General features: G+C 44.1%; 1 protein-coding gene across 1 annotated transcript in view; it reads left to right on the top strand.

Moving 5' to 3' along the window:
• SMPD3 (sphingomyelin phosphodiesterase 3) overlaps nucleotides 1-20,246 on the top strand; it is a 113,496-nt gene that overhangs the window by 76,829 nt on the left and 16,421 nt on the right. Inside the window, exon 3 of the mRNA XM_033157224.1 lies at nucleotides 8,062-9,651. Within this exon, the coding sequence (XP_033013115.1) occupies nucleotides 8,305-9,651 (1,347 nt within the window). The 5' untranslated portion in view covers nucleotides 8,062-8,304. The remainder of the gene's footprint in view (nucleotides 1-8,061; nucleotides 9,652-20,246) is intronic.

Consider the following 20,246-nt stretch of genomic DNA (forward strand, 5'->3'; position numbering starts at 1 on the left):
AAGTAAAAATCTAATGAACCACTGGCCCGAAGAGGTTTGTGTTCATATTCGCATTGCTTGGCCAGAAAAACGCTCGCGTTTGAAATGTCCCCAGTGCATGTATAAATAGGTCCAGAGCATGAAGCTCTGAGTTTCATTTAATACTGGACATGCGGCTCAGCCTTCCTGGCTTCACTCCATTCAGCAAAGAACGATCTGGCTATTTGGGGATTTTCGTTTAGAGAGGACCCTGGCAGCAACCATCCATGGGAGAGCATCTCCTGTAACTTTATGAACACATATTTGAAATACATTTTTATAGCAGCACTCAATTAAATTGACAGCTTGTTTACTGTCGACTCTGGTAGCTTATGGGCTGCCCGAGTGGCATATTTGGAGAGGGCTGGAAATTGTTTGATTTAGCTCTTAAGGGCTGAAAGGAAAGGAGTAAACTCTGAGAGCAAAGTAGTGTTTGATAGCTTCCACGCTTCTTCCCTGGCGTGACAGTAAGGGAGCGACAAGGTAGGCAACCAGGCAGTCTTGGCTAGGATGGCGACAACTAAGTTTAACCTGGATCAGGCAGCATATTGGGTCGTTTGGTAAATATAGCTCAACATTGGAAGCTGCCTTATACTGAGTCAGACCATTGGTCCATCTCACTAAGTAGTGTCTACACTGATCGGCAGTGGCTCTAAGGCAGGCACCGTTCTCAGTCTTACCTGAAGATGCCAAGGATTGAACATGGGACATGTAATACAGATGTCCTTCAACTGAGCTAAGGCTGTCCCCCCCCCCCATTTTTCCCCTCTGGGAAAGGTGGGAAGAGGTGAGAGAGATTTTAATAATAATAATAATAATAATAATAATAATAATAATAATTTATACCTATATCTATTAAACATTAAAAGCTTCCCTAAACAGGGCTGCTTTCAGATGTCTTCTAAAAGTCTGGTAGTTGTTTTTCTCTTTGTCATCTGGTGGGAGAGTGTTCCACAGGGTGGGTGCCACTACCAAGAAGGCCCTCTGCCTGGTTCCCTGTAACTTGGCTTCTCGCAGAGAGGGAACACCCAGAAGGCCCTCGGCACTGGACCTCAGTGTCCAGGCAGAACGATGGGGGTGGAGACACTCCTTCAGGTATACTGGAGCCAATGTAGATTTTTCAAGACCAGTGTTATGTGGTCTTAGTGGCCGCTCCCAGTCACCAGTCTAGCTGCCGCATTCTGGATTAGTTATAGTTTCCGAGTCACCTTCAAAGGTAGCCCCACATAGAGCGCATTGCAGTAATCCAAGTGTCCAAGTGAGAGATAACTAGAGCATGCACCACTCTGGTGATAAAGTCCGCAGGCAGGTAGGGTCTCAGCCTGCTGCCAGATGGAGCTGGTAGCTGCCCTGGACACAGAATTAACCTGTGCTTCCATGGACAGCTGTGAGTCCAAAATGACTCCCAGGCTGCACATCTGGTCCTTCAGGGGCACAGTTTCCCCATTCAGGACCAGGGAGTCTTCCACACCTGCCCGCCTCCTGTCCCCCAAGAACAGTACTTCTGTCTTGTCAGGATTCAACCTCAATCTGTTAGCCACCATCCATCCTCCAACCGCCTCCAGACACTCACACAGGACCTGCACTGCCTTCACTGGTTCTGATTTGAAAGAGAGGTAGAGCTGGGTATCATCCGCATACTGATGAACACCCAGCCCAAACTCCCTGATGATCTCTCCCAGCGGCTGCATGTAGATGTTGAAAAGCATGGGGGAGAGGACGGAACCCTGAGGCACCCCACAAGTGAGAACCCAGGGGTCTGAACACTCATCCCCCACCACCACTTTCTGAACACGGCCCAGGAGGAAGGAGCGGAACCACAGCATAACAGTGCCCCCAGCTCCCAACCCCTCTAGTCGGTCCAAAAGGATGTTATGGTCAATGGTGTCAAAGGCCACTGAGAGATCCAGCAGAACTAGGAAACAGCTCTCACCTTTGTCCCTAGCCTGCTGGAGATCATTGACCAGCGCAACCAAGGCAGTTTCAGTCGCATGATGAGGCCTGAATCCTGACTGGAAGGGATTGTTCCTTCATCAAAGGCACACAGGAAGTGAAACTAGGTCCCCACCATTGCCCAAGAACAAAAATGGGGGACTTTGTTCACGTCAAACATTTAAGGAACACCTGATACACATATAAAGCACATCACTTCCCCCAAAGAACCTGGGGGACTGTAGTTTGTTAAGGGTGCTGGGAATTGTAGCTTTGTGAGGGGAAATTACAGTTCCCAGGACTCTTTGGAGAAGCTTTTGTGCTTTAAAAGTGTGTTGAACGTTCTTTCAGTGTACGATGTGAACGTGCTCTAAGTAATATCTATTTGTTTAAAGAATAGGTAAACTGCCTACCATTTGAAAATATTGTGGTGGTGTGCAAAAAAATAAAATAAAAACATAACACAAAGTTAAAACAGTTAAAAAATATATTAAATCCATTAATAAAACCAAACAGGAACAATATCCAACAATGCTCATAGCGGCTTACAACAAAGGAAACAGGAACACATTTCAAGCACCACAAAAACAATTTCATAATACCATAACAATAAAATGGCAAATATTATAACACAAAAAACACCCTTCAGTATTGTAAATATAAAAGATTACTTAAGATTACTTAAGCAACATGCAGCATCCAAAAGCTTAAAGATAAAATAGAAACAGGTAAAAGCATAGAAGAAACAATCATTAAGCTGAGATATAAATTTGATAAACAATGTAATATATTTCTATTTAAATTATAGTAATTTCAAAATTTGCACCTATGCATCTACACTAGCCTATGCAATCTTTTCTGCTGTTTTGGGTGGCCAATGAGCAAGTAGATACCATGAAACATCTGGAGGGCCCCACAGGTTCCCCACTTGATGGTTGGCTAGAAATCCTGTTCTCCTCCCACTGAAATCTCCTTGTCTCCGTCCTCCTGAGATCTGAAATTGTGCCCTAGATTGGGAGTGGGGGTGGTTTAAAACAGCCCCAAGAAATCTCATTTTTTTGCCACGTCACCCGATACCGAGCCAAGCCATCCAGTACAGAAACCAAGATTGTAACCAGAAGTCAGACTCTTTTGGGATTGCTTTGATCTCTATTCCGTCCTAAAAGCTTTTCTCAAAGGGATAGTTATGGATCTTTTTAATGTGGAGGGAATAACCCTGGGATCTGTCTTTGGCTGCTGTGGCTTATCTTATGTGGGTAGTTTAAAATAAAAATAAAGAGTGGGAAAGGGAACCCAGCTATTACATGCAAATTGAAGCTCTTATATTGCATTCCACTATTCCCACTGGAAGCACACGCCATCTTTTTGCAAGGGGTGCAGCATGATGAGTCCCTTCTCCATTTGGTATCTCCACACCCTGAAGGACCATATGTTGTTTACCCCAGAGACCAATTACCCCTGGTCTGCTGGGTAATTACACAATCAGGCTGGGGTTTCTTCAAAGCATGCTAAGTACCCAGCGGACTGCTGAGAGTTCTTCATGGTTGTTCCATTCTCTTGGATAATTATGGGATTGGGCACAGAGCACATGTTACCTTGGTACACTGGACCAAGAAGGCTACATTTAGTTCAATTTCATTACTGCATCCCTCTGCCATCTATAAAATTCAAATCTACCATTCCCAGACCCTCTGGCATTATTTCTTAAGCTGAATCTATATTTTAATTGTGTGTGTTTTTTTTAAGTACCCATAGGTCTTCACAGTCTACCAAGCAGAACCAGGTGTAAACCCCATGCAGGACTCTTCCAGGTGACCTATAATAATAATTTATTATTTATACCCTGCCCATCTGGCTGGGTTTCCCCAGCCACTCTGGATGGCTCCCAACAAAAACACGATAAAACATCAAACATTAAAAACTTCCTTAAACAGGGTTGCCTTCAGGTGTCTTCTAAAAGTCAAGTAGATAATTGTTTATTTCCTTGACATCTGAAGGGAGGGCGTTCCACAAGACAGGCGCCATTACTGAGAAGGCCCTCTGCCTGGTTCCTATTTATTGAGCATTTGCAGTCTCGTGCCCAGCATTACTTAGGCATTCTAAGAAACCAAAAACATGAACAGTTTTGAAATCATTAGTTAAAATCTGTGCAGGTTTGAAAGGTTCAGTCTGGCACCTTGGTTCAAAATAGCTACAAACTGTAACCAAACCTAAATGAAAACCTGATCCTTGATCTCAGGAACCATCATGCTGCATTTGGCTAGGCTATCTTCAGATGCAGAGTGAACAGACAAACAAACAACTTTCCAAACTATTGCAGGGTTATAGTCAACTAACTTCTAGTTGGAGTAGCCCCAACAAAATAAATGGACCTAAGTTAGTTGTAGTCATTAATTTCTGAGTTAAGTCTTGGTTGAATACAACCCCTACTAGATTCATCCTGATTTGCTTGCACAGAGGTTAGATTATATCTGGTATTTACTGGTGCCCACAGTTAGAATTAAAAACAGAGGCACATTCTTAGCCTTGGGAGTTTGTTCCACAGTCCTTTAACACTAGTGTCTGTCCCCTCCTGGTTATTCCAAGGGGGTCTTCATTGCCACAGCCAAATTTAAAAGGGGAGGGGGCACATTTGTGTTGCCATCATCAAACTATTGGGGAATCAGAAATAAACTGATAGACTGTAGGAAGATCCCAACCCACCTTCTGCTCTTCCCTAAGGTACACGCCTGCCTCCATTTTATCTGCACAACAACCCAGTGAGGTACGGTTCGGCTGAGTGTAGCTAAGATTAATCAATAAACTTTAAGGTTCGGTAGGGATTGAAACTTAATTCAAGTGGAACACTCCATCTGTCACAACCAGTGATGGATTTATGTATAAGCTATACACAAGCTATAGCTTAGGGCCATACTCTCTTGGGGGGCCCCCCAAAAAAATATAAGATAAAAAACAAATTACTTTGATAAAATATGTATTTTGTTATGTGCAAATGGCTTTAGATACCGATTAGGTCCATAAATTACCATATAGCATATATTCAACACAAAAAACAGTGACAATTTGTTGTTGGCAATGAACAGCTGGATATATAAAGGGCCCCATTACCTTCAGTAGCTTAGGGCCTCATGAAACCTAAATCCGGCCCTGGTCACAACATGTGGTTTGTGGAGCAAGATGTGCTGGACTGTGCTGTGCCACATCAGAACAGTCCCCCTTGTAAAATATAAATAAAAGTATCTTCCCAACCTTCATCCCGCTACGTTCATTTTCTACTTGTGGGGAGTGTTTTGTGTTGCTTGCCAGATTGGTTTTTTCATCCTCCTGCTGTTTTGCTCCATTGAGTTTTGGTTTAGCTTCTTAGAGAAAGTTGTCTTAACACACATTCTCATTCAATAGCATTCAGAGCTGTTCGCAAACACATTAATTTCCAAAGTCAGGCACATAATAGCTTAGCTTCTGAGCGATGAACCACGGGCAGAAGCTCAATTAGTGGCATTACATTCCTTAGCCATTGGCCGTAGCAAATTTAGAAATATACAAATGTATAAATCACGTCACAGCAGATTTGGCCAATTTGTTACGGATTTAAACAACCCACACACCGTATGAAAAAACTTAATCCTATGCAAGTAATGCTATGAAAGTAACATTCCTGAATTTCGTGAGACTTACTTCTAGGTAAGTGTCTTCGTAGGGTTGCAGCCTCAGACATTTCCCCACAAACAACAAAATGTTTCCAGTGCAATCCTAAACATGTCTACTCAGAAGTAAGTCCCATTCAGTTCAGTGGGATCTCCTCCCCGTTAAGTGTACATAGGATTTACACCAGCCCCAGACAGGATAGCCAATGGCCAAGGATGACGGGGATTGTACTCCAAAAACATCTAGAGGGCCACAGGTTCCTCACCCTGACACCTGAGGCTTCCAGGGGCCAGATTTGGCCCTCAAGGCCTCTCTATCCATCCGTTGTGATTCTCCCCAGGCCACCCACTGGCCTTGCTTTGCAGCCTCCTTCTTTTGCTTGAACTGTGGTCATTCCTCTTGCTTTCGCCTGGATGGAGGATGCTGTAGTATGTGTGTAGAAAGCAACTTCTGGCTTTTGTGTTTCTGTATAAAGGTAACCCCACCCACTCGCCCCTCTAGCCCCACCCTCCACTGGCACACAGCCCCCATTTGTGGGATGTGTTGCGTGCTCCGCAATGCAACTTGCACCCATGTCAATGGCCAGGAGATCCTCAAGTACTGTGTGATTTACCTTGTTCTGCACAAAAAGAATTCTCGCAATAGTACATTTTACAGTTCCTTGGTAACTTCACAATGTCTCAGGACCACAGTATATGCTGCTTCCTGGAATTATGCCTCTTTCCATCCTTTTCTTCTTCAGTCCCTAGATTTCTCTGCTGTTTCAAGGCTGATTAGCTTAAGTGATAAAATGCAAGACACACATATTGCTGTCTAGGAAGAACCTGCAGATAACTGGCAAGTTGCCTTTGCTAAGAGGTAGGCAGAGCTGAGATAAGAAGCAGTGGTGGCTCAAGCAGTGACTGCGAGAGAAAGAGATTGTAAAATCCCCTCCAAGCTGCCAATGCAGTCTGACCACCACACTTTTAAAAATTTGAGGCAAAGGTTATGCACAGTAAGAACTCTGTGGCCAGAGTAGAACCTGGAAAACCTGGGATCAAGTCCCCACTAAGGCCACGCGAAGCTCACTGGGTGACCTTGGGCCAGTGAGAGTATCTCAGCCCAAACCTACCTCAAAGTGTTGTTTTGAGGATAAATAGGAAGGAGATAACCTCACAGTGCGGTGTAGCTCCATCTCCATCTCCTCCCACTAGCCAGTGCTTGCATACCCCAAGGTGACAGGACGAGAGTCAGCAATAGCAAGGAAGAGTAGACTTGGCCCCAGGGGGCTGTGGAGGTAGGCAGGGGGCAGGTAGGCATGGGCCTCAGCAAGTACCCGATGATGCCCAACCGTGTGCTGGCCCTGGGACTTGCTTATTTATTTGTTATTACATTCCCATCTCACCAAAGAAGCTGCACTGGACAGAAGGAAAAGAGAGAGGAACCATGTAAAGATGTATCAGTTTCAGAGATTTCAAAGTTCCAAGGACATGTTTTGATCAGGATACAGCTCACAGTTCCTTGCAGGAATTCTCTGCTTCATCCCACAACTATATCTGGTGGTAGATCAGGAACCCAGATAAATCTGTAACTCTTGACTACAAGCTTAAAGCAAAGATCCAGGCCTCTTCCAAACTCTTTTGTAATGTCTTCTCTTCTTAATCATGAGGAAAATAGCATGGGTTATCTTTGCACTCATTGCCCAAAACACAAGAAGGCAGAATTAGGTGTGCTACTTTGCAAAGACTTGGGTAGAATACTGCCTGCATGTTTTCCTTTATACTGTACCGCTATAAAAGCTTACCTTTTTTCGTGAAAGCTGAATATTCAGGGAGGGGTCTGAAATATTATTGAGGGGGTCAGGACCGCACAGGTCCTTTATGGCTGCAGCCCTCAGTTTGTATGGTTCAGTACAGGTATCACCAACCTTTTTGGGCCAGTAGGCTGTTTTGAGAAAGTGTCCTGGGCACCAGTCAGAATATGGCTGCCATAGGGTATGTGGCAAGATACATTTCTAAAAAAGCAGAAAAAGAGACAGGGCCACAAAAAGTTGTGAGCATGCCTCCACACCCAATCCATGGGGGGAAAGGCACCTAAATCAACCACCATCACACTCACTCTCTGAGAAAAGTGCTTTGCATTGTTCCTCTATCCCAAACTGGTAGGAGGGTGGGTGTCCAATCCTGATATCCAGTGAAGTTTGGGGATGCCTGAGGGTGCGTGTGCAATGGAAGAGAGGCTGAACCAGTGTAAACAGGCACTTGGCAGGAAGAGCAAAGGGTTACTCGTGCATTGTGGATTTTTGAAGGGATAGTTACTGAGAACTTTTGCAGGTGCCATAGGAGATGCTGGTGGCCAGACTGGCATGTGGGGGTATCACCCTGGTTGACTGTTTGTGGGGAATATTACAGCTTTATAATTCTGATAGCTCTTCCCTTCAGTGGACACCTCTGAACATGACCATTCTTGTTCTTTTTGTCTTCGCAGGTGCACTTCTGCCACGGCTTCTAGTGATGAGCAATGATACACTCTGAAGTCTACAGAGACCAAACATCCAAAGGAATGGTTGCTTCGCTTCCTTCTCACTGTCGCGAAATGAAATGGTGTTCCTAAGGTGATAACTGCTTCTTGCAGTCTAGAAAACGCAACTTCACTAGGACATTCTGATGGCTGGCGGGTGGTGATGACACCATGTAGAAGGTCCTGAAGGGGTGTCCTAACTGAGTTGCAATGGTTTTATACACTTCCCCATTTCCAAATGGCTTTCTGTCAGCACTGCACTCTTTCTCCTGGGGCTTGATCTTCCCATGTTATTGGCTTGGAGACAGGCTTATAGCCTCTTTTGTGCCTACCACCTATGAGAAGCGCCAAAGGGGAGATGATCCGTGCTACTTCCACGCTCTGTGCATCATCATCACCACTCCAATTTACCTGGCGCTGCTGGTGGTCTCTCTGCCTTTTGCCCTGATTGGCTTCCTGCTCTGGTCCCCTCTCCAGTCTGCTAGGCGACCGTACGTCTACTCTAGGCTGCAAGACAAGAGCCAGATCCATGGAAGCACGTTGCTCACGGAGTGGAAGGCCGCCAGCAATGGGAAAAGCTTCTGCTTTGGCAGCGCCAATGTCTGCCTGCTCCCAGACTCCTTGGCAAGATTGAACAATGTTTTCAACACACAGGCTCGTGCTAAGGAGGTCGGGCGACGGATACGGAATGGGGCTAGCAGGCCACAGATCAAAATCTACATTGATTCCCCCACAAACACATCCATCAGCGCAGCAAGCTTCAGCAGCCTGGTTTCTCCTCAGGGCGGAGATAGTAATAACCGCGCAGTCAATGTGGGCATCAAGAGGACAACCTCGATGGAGTACAAAGGGGACAACTCCGGCTCGAACAACAGCGAAGATGGTAGAGATGGCAAAGCTGGAGGAGATACCAATGAGGGTGAAGATGGCAACACGTGCATTGTGCGCATAGGCGGAGAGGACAATGGGCACATTTCAGACCTGGAAGCGGATGGCACTGGGGGCCAAGTCAATAACAGCAAGGGGCCAGCAGACCGATCACCAGAATCTGAAGCCGAGAGCCTGAAAGGCCAGACTCCGAACCATAAGCAGAAAGAGGGGGATTCTGGGAGCCTGGATAGCTACACTGCCTCACGAGAGTCCCTAGTGAAGGTGCGTGCAGCAGACGGCCCTGTGGACCAGAGCACTGTCAACAGCAAGCTCCTTTACAAGGCCTCACTGATGAAGAAGACCTCCTTGAGAAAAAAGAGAAACACAGATGAGCTCTTTGACCATGAGATCTCTGCTTTCTTCCCTGCCAATTTGGACTTCCTGTGCTTGCAGGAAGTGTTTGACAAAAGGGCGGCTGAGAAATTGAAAGAGGAGCTCCACCATTACTTCGAATACATTCTGTACGATGTCGGGGTCTACAGCTGCCATGGCTGCTGTACCTTTAAGTTTGTGAACAGTGGTCTGCTTTTTGCCAGCCGCTACCCAGTTATGGATGCTGCTTATCACTGTTATCCCAATGGAAAAGGAACAGACGCCTTGTCTTCTAAGGGGGCCCTGTTTCTCAAGGTAGGTCTTTTTCTATATGAAACTGATTCAGGGACCTTCTGGTCTGCAAGCAGGACAAGTGCATATATGTGTGTGTACTTTGTATGCCTGGGCCACTATGGAAATGCAAAATTTGTGGTGTGCAATAAAGAACACCCTGCATCGTTGGAACATAGAAAGCTGCCTCATACGGAGTCAGACCATTAGTCTATCTAACACAGCATCAAAATGAATGGGATTTGTCCCAAGTCCCGGGACTGGCCCTTATTCATTTCGATATGGCCTGCAAAAAAGAACGTCCTTATGGGCCATGATTTCGGCTCTCCTCTCCTCTAGCTCTTTTATATCATTTCTTCACCATTTTGTGTGCAAAGAACTTTAGAATCCTTAGCTCAGTGAACTTTGCAGCCCTGGGGAGGTGGGTTGTGGTGGCACCCACATGGAGAGCTAAGTGTTCCTTAGGTAACCCTTGCCAAGATGCTTGCCAGAATTGCCTTGCTAATTGGCAACCATAATCATTTTGCTTTTATTATCTGCTCTTTTTGCATTTCATTTTTGCCTTTCCATATCACAGGCAGGCATGCCACCCAAATTGTATATCATGTCCTTCCAAATTTAAACCTCTGATATTTTTCAATAATATCCAGTCTTTTATCCATCATAAACATGATGCCTCAAAGTAGGTTTGAAAGACTGGTAGAGCTAAGCCTCTTCTTTCTTTTATATCAATCATGACTTAATGTTTCATTCTGGGCTTCCTTCTCTGCCAGATAAACCTTGATATATTTTTCTGCTACTCTTTGAAGTATCAAGTGTTGTTAATTATTGGGATATTTTGAAATAAGAAAAACATTTTTGGAAGGACATTCATTTTAATAGCTGAAATCCTGCCGAGTAACAATAGTTTCATTCTTTCCCACATTTCCAAATTTCTCTTTATCTCTTTCCAAACCTTTACGTAGTTACCGGTAACTTGGTAAATGTTATAGTTGTTCATTGTTAACCAGATCCCCAGATATTTATTCCCCCCCTCTACTTTCCTCCCACACATGATTTCTAGATTGTTTTTTGCTTGGTTGTCCATATTTTTAACCATCAACTTGGTTTTTCATTTATTTAATTTGAAACCAGCTAGTTTTCCAAATCAGCCTATCTGTTCCATCACTTCTGGTATTCTCTCTCTCGTTGTTCTAAAGTTAACACTAAGTCATCCACAAGTGCTTTTAATTTATAGTTTTGCTGCCCCAGCTTTATTCATTGTATTCTATCATTTTCCTTATATTTTGCTCCAAAACCTGTAACATGAATATGAATAGACAATGGGCAGCCCTGCCTCATCCCTTTGTGTATCTTACATTTTTCTGAAATATTAGTACTTACTATAATATTTGTTTGATCTTTATAGATTCATTTTATACCCTTTAGAAAGGTTTTGTCAAATCGCATCTTTCCCAGTAACTTCATCATAAATAGCCAGGATACATTATCGAAAGCCTTTTCGGTGTCCACAAATATTACCACAGCCTGCTTTTCAATATGGACTTCTAAGTATTCCAAAACATTTATAATGTTCCTAACATTTTCTTTCAATTGTCTCCCAGGAAGAAAATCCATCTGGTCTTCGTGTATCAAATGTCTTAGAGTCATTTTCAATCTATTTGTCAATATCAATGTGAAAAATTTGTAATCATTATTTAATAACGATATCGGTCTATAAACTTTAGGTTCTAATACGTCTTTATTATATTTTGGTTTCAAAGTTATATATGCTTCTTTCCAGGACTCTGGTATCCTTCCTGTCTCCAGTACCCTGTTCATAACGTCTCAGTGGAAGCATTAACTCCTTTTTAAATTTCTTATAATATCCTGCTGACAGACCATCTGGCCCTGGGGATTTTCCTGTCTTAATTTGACTTAGTGCCCTTTGCATTACCATCATTGATATTGGAGTATTTAATATCTTTGCATTTTCTTCTGATATTTGTCCAATTTACATTCTGCCAAATACTTCAATATCAATTCTGTGTTTTCTTGCTCTTTCTTACAAAGGTCTATGTACAATTTAACAAATTTGTGTCTTATCTCTTTTTGATTGGTCATGGGGGTTCCATTTTTTTAAAGCAAACTATAGATTATCCTTTTTTCTTTTTCTTTTTTCAGTTGTTAGGCTAATAACTTCCCTGGTTTATTTTACAAATTCAAATCTTTTTTGTTTCATTGCTTTAATTTTCCTTTCTATATCTTGGTTAATTAGCATAGAGTATTGTGCTTGTAAACCACAGAGCCTAGGGCTTGCCGATCAGAAAGTCGGCAGTTCGAATCCCCACGACGGGGTGAGCTCCCGTTGTTCGGTCCCAGCTCCTGCCCACCTAGCAGTTGGAAAGTACAGCAAAGTGCAAGTAGATAAATAGGTACCACTCCGGCGGGAAGGTAAATGGTGTTTCCGTGCACTGCTTTGGATCGCCAGAAGCGGCTTTGTTATGCTGGCCACATGACCCAGAAGCTGTCTGCGGACAAACGCCGGCTCCCTCGGCCTATAGAGCGAGATGAGCGCCGCAACCCCAGAGTTGGACACCACTGGACCAAGCAACGGGAGCTCACCCTGTGGCAGGGATTCGAACCGCCAACCTTCTGATCAGCAAGCCCTAGACTCTGTTTAACCCACAGTGCCACCTGGGTCCCTCTGGCCTGTATAGATTGTGGCAAATTAAGAAAATGCGTGTCATCTTTCTTATTTTGCCTTCTGCTTTTGCTACTGATAGGGGAGGGACAAGGAGCTAGGCAGTGGATCCTAGTCCATTCAGATGAATAGGGACACTCCCCATCAACCTCAGTCTTCCCTCAGTGTGAATAAAAATGCATATGTTAGTGAAAAACAGCATACGAAAGTACATTATATTAAGGAAAATTGTTCCGCAAATATGTGTGGATAAATGAATTTGAGATTGGGGGAAATGAGAAACAGAGAGAAACCAAAATGTCACCCATCCCTGGTTAAAATAACATCTCTGAGAGAGAGAGATGCAAAAAGAGCTGTTGTGAAGGCAGGGAAGAAAAGGCAGGCATTATGATCTCAGTGGCCATGGACTTTGCCCATCTCATAAACCCAGTTGCATTGACTTTACTGTGTGGCGCATCTGTCAGTTTATGAGCTTGGGGAGCTGCTGGCTCACCTCCTGCCCAAGCTCTTACTTGGACTTTTGGCTGTACTTTCCGTCCCTTGTTCTTTATCAGCACCACAGCAAACAGTTTGCAGGTGCCGACAGGGAACTCTTTTGCAACGGAATGCAATAAATCTCGGAGGATTCCAAGACCTGGGTCCCATTTGCCAATTAAGCAAGCCGTGCCCTCCAATTCTTAAAGGATGCTTTCTTGAAAATGGTGTGAGGGGAATGGGTAGGGAGAACCTCTCTCGTGATATGAGAACCCACTGGGGCCACCCAATAAAGCTGAAGCTTGGAAGCTTCCAGACAGATGCAAAGAAGCACTTATTCACACAACACACAGTTAACCTTTGGAATTCACTACCACAAGATTCAGTGATGGTCATAAACCTGGGTGGCGTTAAAGGGGGTATAGACAAATTCATGGGCAGTGGTGGTTAAGGCTGTCAGTGACTACTCACCACAATGGCTATGTTCTTTGTCCATGGTTGGAGGCAGCGTGCTTCTAAATACCAGTTGCTTGGAATCACAAATAGAGAGAGTGCTGCTGTGCTCAGGTCCTGCTTGCATGAGGAGCATCTGGTTGGCCACAGTGAAAACATGATGCTGGACCGGATGGGCCATCAGCCTACTTTGGCAGGTCTCTTCCTATGTTCTTATGAAGCAGATCACTGACCTGTCTACTTCAGTAGCATCTTCAATGATCCGCAACAGCTCTGCAGGGTTTCAGTCTTTCCCAGCTCTCCTGGGAATGGCTAGAAACTGAAACTGGGACATTTTGCATACAAGGTAGCGATGGACACAAGACCAAATTCTGACTGGTTCCAGTTCTGCAGAGTTCTACAGTAGTGCCTGCATTGTTCTGGTTCCATGTGGATATTTTAGGAGGAATATGCACAAATCCTTAAAAAAAACACTCAAAACTTTGCATGAAAGTTTTTTAAATTAAAAAATGCATACACTTAGAAGGTGGTCTGAGAGCTTCCTCTCTTGTCTGCTGTTGGTTCCATGGGGGCAGCTACGTTTTCCCCTGTACAACCCCACTGAAAATGGCGGCACAACTTGCATTGCTCCCAAGGGAACTTGTTCTAGGTTCGTTACATTTGTATGTCACTTCCCACTACAAAAAATGTCCCAAAGCGATTTACAACACAAGTAAAAAATAAAAACAACAACCATGAAAATGACTGAAGCATGTTAAAAACATACTGTACTCAGAAGATTAACACTGCACCCAACTGGAGATGAACACCGAAACAAAACAAACAAATGATTGGGGCAGCCAGAATGTATGGAGGAGAGAGAAAATATCTGTGCCTGGTACCAAAATCATAACAAAGCAGGTACCAGGCAGGCCTCCCTGGAGAAAGCATTGCAATAATAAGGGGCTATTAAAGAAAAGGCCTGTTCTCTTGTTGCCACCCGCTGGACCTCCCTTGGAGGTGGCACTCGGAGGAAAGCCTCAGATTAAGGGCAGGTGGCAAAAGGTAGGGGAAGATACATGGAAAGGTGGTCCTTTAGGGGTAGGGATCCTCTCTGGCTTTCCAAATATGGCAGGGGTGGGCAGCTTCTGGCCTGCATGCAGCCTTTAGTCTAATTTCAAAATTATTCTGCTTGTTCAGAGCTTTGGCAAGTGTGTTATTCATCAATTCATTCATTCAAGTATTGTATACCACCAAAACACACACAATATAACATGGCGATATATTAAACACCATAAAAATAGTGCGATGTGATTACAGGGACTGGCTGATTTAAAAAAATGTAAGCAGGTGCAGAAGCCTGTCTCCATAAAAAAAGGCTTCCCCGAAAGTCTAAAGTGAGAGTGCTTTTCGGATCTCTGTTGGGAGAGGGTTTTGGAGCCTGAGACTGGCAGGCTTCTGTGGCACAAGGGACAACCAGCAGCCTGCTAGGTAAGGAGAAATGGGAGCAGAAAAGGGGGTTCTGGAAAGACACAGTGAGAAGGGGGGTTCTGCCCACGTTGGCCCTTGGACCAGCCCACCACTTGGATCTGCCCTCCACTGGCAGATAACCTCCACCCTTGGTGCAGGGGTAGGAACATACTGAACATCAAAACAGAAAGGTGCCTTGTACCAAGACAAACCATTCTTGATCCATCTAGCACAGCTTTTATCTGCTCTGATGGGCAGCAGTGTGTAAATCTGGATTCTTTTACTGTATGGGGCTTTTATAAAATTAAAAACAAAAAAAACAAAAAAAAGAGAAGCCAAACCTCTCCAGAATCTGGGCATCATTCATGTCACTGACTCCCTTCAGCATGTGCATATATTAAGGATTAAGGGATTAAAAAACCAGTCTGCTTCCAGCTGCCCAAAGCTGAGTCATTGATTTATGACCCATCCAGGCAAGCTGGCAGCTGTTTTTCCACCCCTCTTGCAGGAAAGTAAGCCTCTTTTCCAGCTACTATGAGGATTGATAGACTTAATTATCAACTCCCAAGTCTTCACTAAGATGGGATGGAGGGACTTGTTTACTGCCAGGACTCCAAATAAAACAAATCAGTAAATATTGCTCAGATCCTCTAGCCTAGCTAGAAAGTGCACTGGAGCAACATCGGTGCCATTTCAAAAAATCTTGTGCAAAGCATTTTATTAAGCATGCTGGGTGCAAAGTTATGGGTGCCTAAATCTCATTGATCACCATAAGATTTTGCAAGCCATGCTGCATGAATTCTGTCATGAATTCCAAACTGTCTTGTTTGCTTGTTTTTCTTGCAATTACGTTGTTCAAGAACTAAAGAGTCAGCAAACTAGCTCCATCAGCTCAATGAAGCTTTAGACTTATTTTTCTTCAGCAACAGCATCACCACTCCCCATGGCAAATCACAAACTGAAGGGAGCGTCAAAAAAAGGCCAGTATGGTGTGTAGTGATCAGAGCACCCATCCCCAGCCTGTCACCTTCTGGGTGTTTTGGACTACAATTTCCACCAGGCCATTCTGGGTGGAGGCTAATGAAAGTTGTAGTCCAAAACATCTGGAGGGAGCCAGCTAAGCAGGTTGGGATCTGGTCAGTTCCTGGGTGGGAAATCCCCAGAAAGCCTCACTTTGAGTTCTGCTAAGGAAGAAAGATGGGGTAGCATTTATTTAGTTTTTAAAATGAAGCTAGGAGCTGTTGAAAGAAAGAAAGAAAGAAAGAAAGAAAGAAAGAAAGAAAGAAAGAAAGAAAGAAAGAAAGAAAGAGAAGTCCAAAATTGAACTGGGCTAGTGTAAGCCTCATATGTGTACTGTGATAAGTCCCACTGTGTTGCCTATTTACAAGTACAGATGGACAAACTCTCAGAGGTTTAGTAAACTTTCTAGGGTTTTGCAAGCACCTTGTGCTTATTTCTGCCTACATACCTGTCCTGGGAATTTCTGCATCAGCTTTTAAAAGCAGTTTCCCATGTATTCCTAGGCAGTAATATAAATATTTTATACACACACACACAGCCTCTGCTAATGCAAGACTTGGCTGGAATCCACACATTCTAGATGCACGAGAATCTTAGGAGAAAAGCAACAGTGGGCAGCTCTTGCCTTTGACTATTAAGCAGAATAGACCCTCCTTTAAATAAGAATGTGATTAGCTATCTCATTGTTTCCTGCTTTTCTTTATTTCTAGGGCATTTAGTTGCCACCACATTCATTCATTCATTCATTTCCTTTACCTTTCAGAGGTACCTGGCAATGGAACTGTTGCACATAGGGATGATTGGACCTATAAAAGTCTGATCCATCCCAGTTTTCAGAGAGGATGGAACTAAGTCTGCCTCATCCTGTTTCCAGGCAAATTTGTAATGGAAAATCCTTTAAAATCTGCCTGGAAAAATGAGCAAGAGGGAGGTATCAGAAGATTCAAGTGAAGCCCCATGGTTTGCAGAAGTATACAAAATATATTTAAGGGATAAAACCATAAATGGGAGGAAGGACCCCAGAAGACCCAGGTGGGGGTAGAGCAGTGTTTTTCAACCTTTTTTGGGCAAAGGCACACTTGTTTCATGAAAAAAATCACGAGGCACACCACCATTAGAAAATGTTAAAAAATTTAACTCTGTGCCTATATTGACTATATATAAAGTAATTCTCTTGAATAGGAATCAAATAAACAAATTTTTCCCACGGCACACCAGGCAACATCTCGCGGCACACTAGTGTGCCGCGGAACAGTGGTTGAAAAACACTGGGGTAGAGTATGCTTCATGGCCACACTGAATGCTGACTGAATGCTCAAAGATTGAGAAGGAAGGTTGGGGGAGAAAAGAATGGAATGGAGTATCATGGACAAGAGCACAGCCAGCAAAGCTGGCTGGAACCCTGAACTGGAGCACTTTTAACACAACATTTTGCCTTGTATTTCTTTAGCATCTGCATTTGATGCCCAATTATTTCAATGATTGTAGTGTTGCCAAATGACCAGAGGGGAAAAACAAACTGCCTTGCTCCTCTACCTTTAAACAGATGTGTGTTGTCTGCTAAAACCTGCAGGTTAAATTCTTTTGCACAGAGCTTAAATCAGGTGGAGAACCTCAGGCCTGGGGACTGAATGCAGCCCTCCAGGCCTCCCTATTTGGCCCTCTGTAGTTTGCCAAGGCAACACCCCCTCACTGGCTTTGCTTCACACCCAGAGTATTTTTGTCTGACTGGAATGTGCCCTTGAACTCTTATAGTGCCGCTTGTTTGTTTGCTTGCTTGCTTGCTTGCTGGAAAAGAAAGGTGTTTGTGAGTGTGTAGAAATTAGCTTACCACACAAGGGTAGAATTTGCATTAGTTGCTCCACCCACTTTTGCCTCTGGTCCCACCCCCCACTGACATGTGGCCCTTGAAACGTTGCCCAAAATGGAATCTTGGGCTGAAAAAGCTCCCCCCCCCCTGCTTAAATCACCACCTGCTGATTGCTGGACCACAGTGCACTTTTAAAGGGACAGCTACGGGTCAGCACCAAAATTGACAACGCTACAATATTTGTGTGCAATGGCATTTAGTTTTTGGCAAGGCATTTAGTTATCATGGTTAATCACCTAGTCCCTATTTTGTCCAATATTTTTCTTTTTAAAGCTATCTAAGATAGTAACTTACTCCACATCTTGTGGCAGAGAGTTCCACAAGTTGCTGTGTTATGTCACCAGGCACTCCAAACCAGTGGAAGGAACCAGCGAGCAATTAGAGCTAGTTCCATTAACATTTCATACTTACATTTAATTCTGTTTTAGCGTGCTTAAATAATATATTAACATAGCATAGCTGCTTTGTAAAGTACAATAAATCTCTGCAGGCAAGAGGGCAAGAATGCCAACTCATAAAAAGGGATTTCTGTAAATCTTGTTCGACCCCCAGTTTGAAGCCAGATATGCAGCAGGCAGTCAGCACATCGGAGAGAAGAAAATGCATTTCCAAAGCTTTGAGGGAAATGTGCCTTTTTGTCTTGCCTTCAATTGTCCTTGAAAGGCTGTACCTGTGTTCTCAACTTAGCAAGAGGCAAGCTGGAAAGTCTTTGTTTTTGAAAGTGTATTGCATAGGATTAACTAGCATCCTGCAGTCACTAATGAAATGCCTACCAGAGGGTTAAAAGACATAAGAAAATGAGGCTCCAAGGGATAAAACATAAAAAAGCAAAGCCCTGTTGGGTCTGGCCCATCACGGTCCAGCATCGTGTTCTTATGGTGGCCAAACAAATGCTTCAACAGGAAGTCCGCAAGCAGGAGCAGAGTGCAACAGCTCTGCCCTCCCTTGCGATTCCCAGGGCTGGTATTCAGAGGAAATCATTTGCATCCTTGTACAAAATGAAACTGTTAGGTGCAGAGTGGCCCAATTTTCATTGCAAGTGCACAGAAGGAAGGGGTGCCACTTTCTTCAGCTGTTGTGGCCCTGAGAAAAATCTCCTCTATGGACAGCCCTGAAACAGACACTCTTACTGGTGATCACTGGGTGCAGCATATCATGTTGTACTGGGCAGAAGCCTGTCCACCCTCTTCCAGAATTGCGACCCAGCCCTGTGAAAAAAGCTGTCGTTTTTCTGCCTCTTTTACGAGGGGCAAGGAAAAGAAATCCTCTGGGGGTGTGGGATTTTGGCACAGAACCTGCCTTAATTTTACAAGTCTGGTGAGGGCTGGGTGTGTATTTGTCCTTTCACTTGGGGGGGGGGGAACCAAGCTCTCTGGGGAGCTGTTTATAGTTTCACTGGCTGCCCATGCTTCCTGAAATGCACTTCCCAATAGGACCCATTTGTGCCTGAGAGCAATGCAAAAATGTAGAAGTAAAAGGGGAAATAAATACTCACATCGCTTTCAGTTGCTCCAGAGGTAGCCTTATCAGTGCAAGTGCCCACAATGGCTTTCCCCTTGTCCTTGTCTGTTTAAGGGCCTACAAATCTCACCTGGGGCAAGAGGCAGCAGTGCAATTGGGTAATTTTAGACTCTAGAATTAATGGTCTTATTGGGAGGGTGGTGACTAAGCCTGCAAAGTTACGCTCCTTGTTGAGGTTATTGATTGTTTGTAGGCTCTACCAACATTTCTGTCCATCTCATTGTTCCCCAATGAAATATCAACTTGAAATCAAGAGCAAGTGTGAGGTGTGCCTTCTGGCAAAATCACTTCCAAAGGCTCCCTCCACCCAGCTAAGACCCTTTGGGTAGTATAATATGCCTGATTTGTTGGGCACAGGGTGAGCCTGGATAATGAAGTTAGAGCTGGTACAAGATTGGTGCAAGTTTCACCCTGCTAGAGGAACAGAAAAGGGTTGTCGGGGAGTAGAGAGAAAAATGGTAGTCTTCCTGCCATCACAGAACCATAAGAACATAAGAAGAACCCTGCTGGATCAGGCTCATTTACTCCAGCATTCTGTTCCCAAGGGGGCCAACCAGATGTCCATCATGCAGGAGAGCAATAGCAACACTCCTCCAACCCCTTGTGATTTCCAGCAACTGATTAAGAGTGGAGATAGACTGCAGCTACTCTCAAGCCTTCAGCAAACCTTGAAACGAATGACTGAGTGAGGTGTCTTTGCAGGAGAGTTCATCAAGCATCTGGGGCAACATGTTGCCTGTTTGGTTCCTGCATGAAAAGGTGGATTATAGAAACTTTGCCACTCAACACAAATCCTTTAACGTATATACAGTGGTACCTTGGTTCTCAAACAGCTTGGCTCCCGAACAAATCAGCTCCCGAACACCGCAAACCCGGAAGTAAGTGTTCCGGTTTGTGAATGTTTTTTGGAAGCAAGCCAAATGTCTGACGCGGCTTCCACTTGAGTGCAGGAAGCTCCTGCAGCCAATCAGAAGCCGCGCCTTGGTTTCCAGACAGTTTTGGGAGTCTAACAGACTCCCAGAACAGATTAAATTCAAGAACCAATGTATCACTGTAGTCAAAGGTACTCAGTGGGTGGAAGTCATAATGCAGGATCAACCCCGGAACCATAGGAAAAAATGTTGTTGAGCCATATGAAATGAATGAATG

Source organism: Lacerta agilis, chromosome 8, assembly GCF_009819535.1.
Source record: "Lacerta agilis isolate rLacAgi1 chromosome 8, rLacAgi1.pri, whole genome shotgun sequence".
Lineage (NCBI taxonomy): Eukaryota > Metazoa > Chordata > Lepidosauria > Squamata > Lacertidae > Lacerta > Lacerta agilis.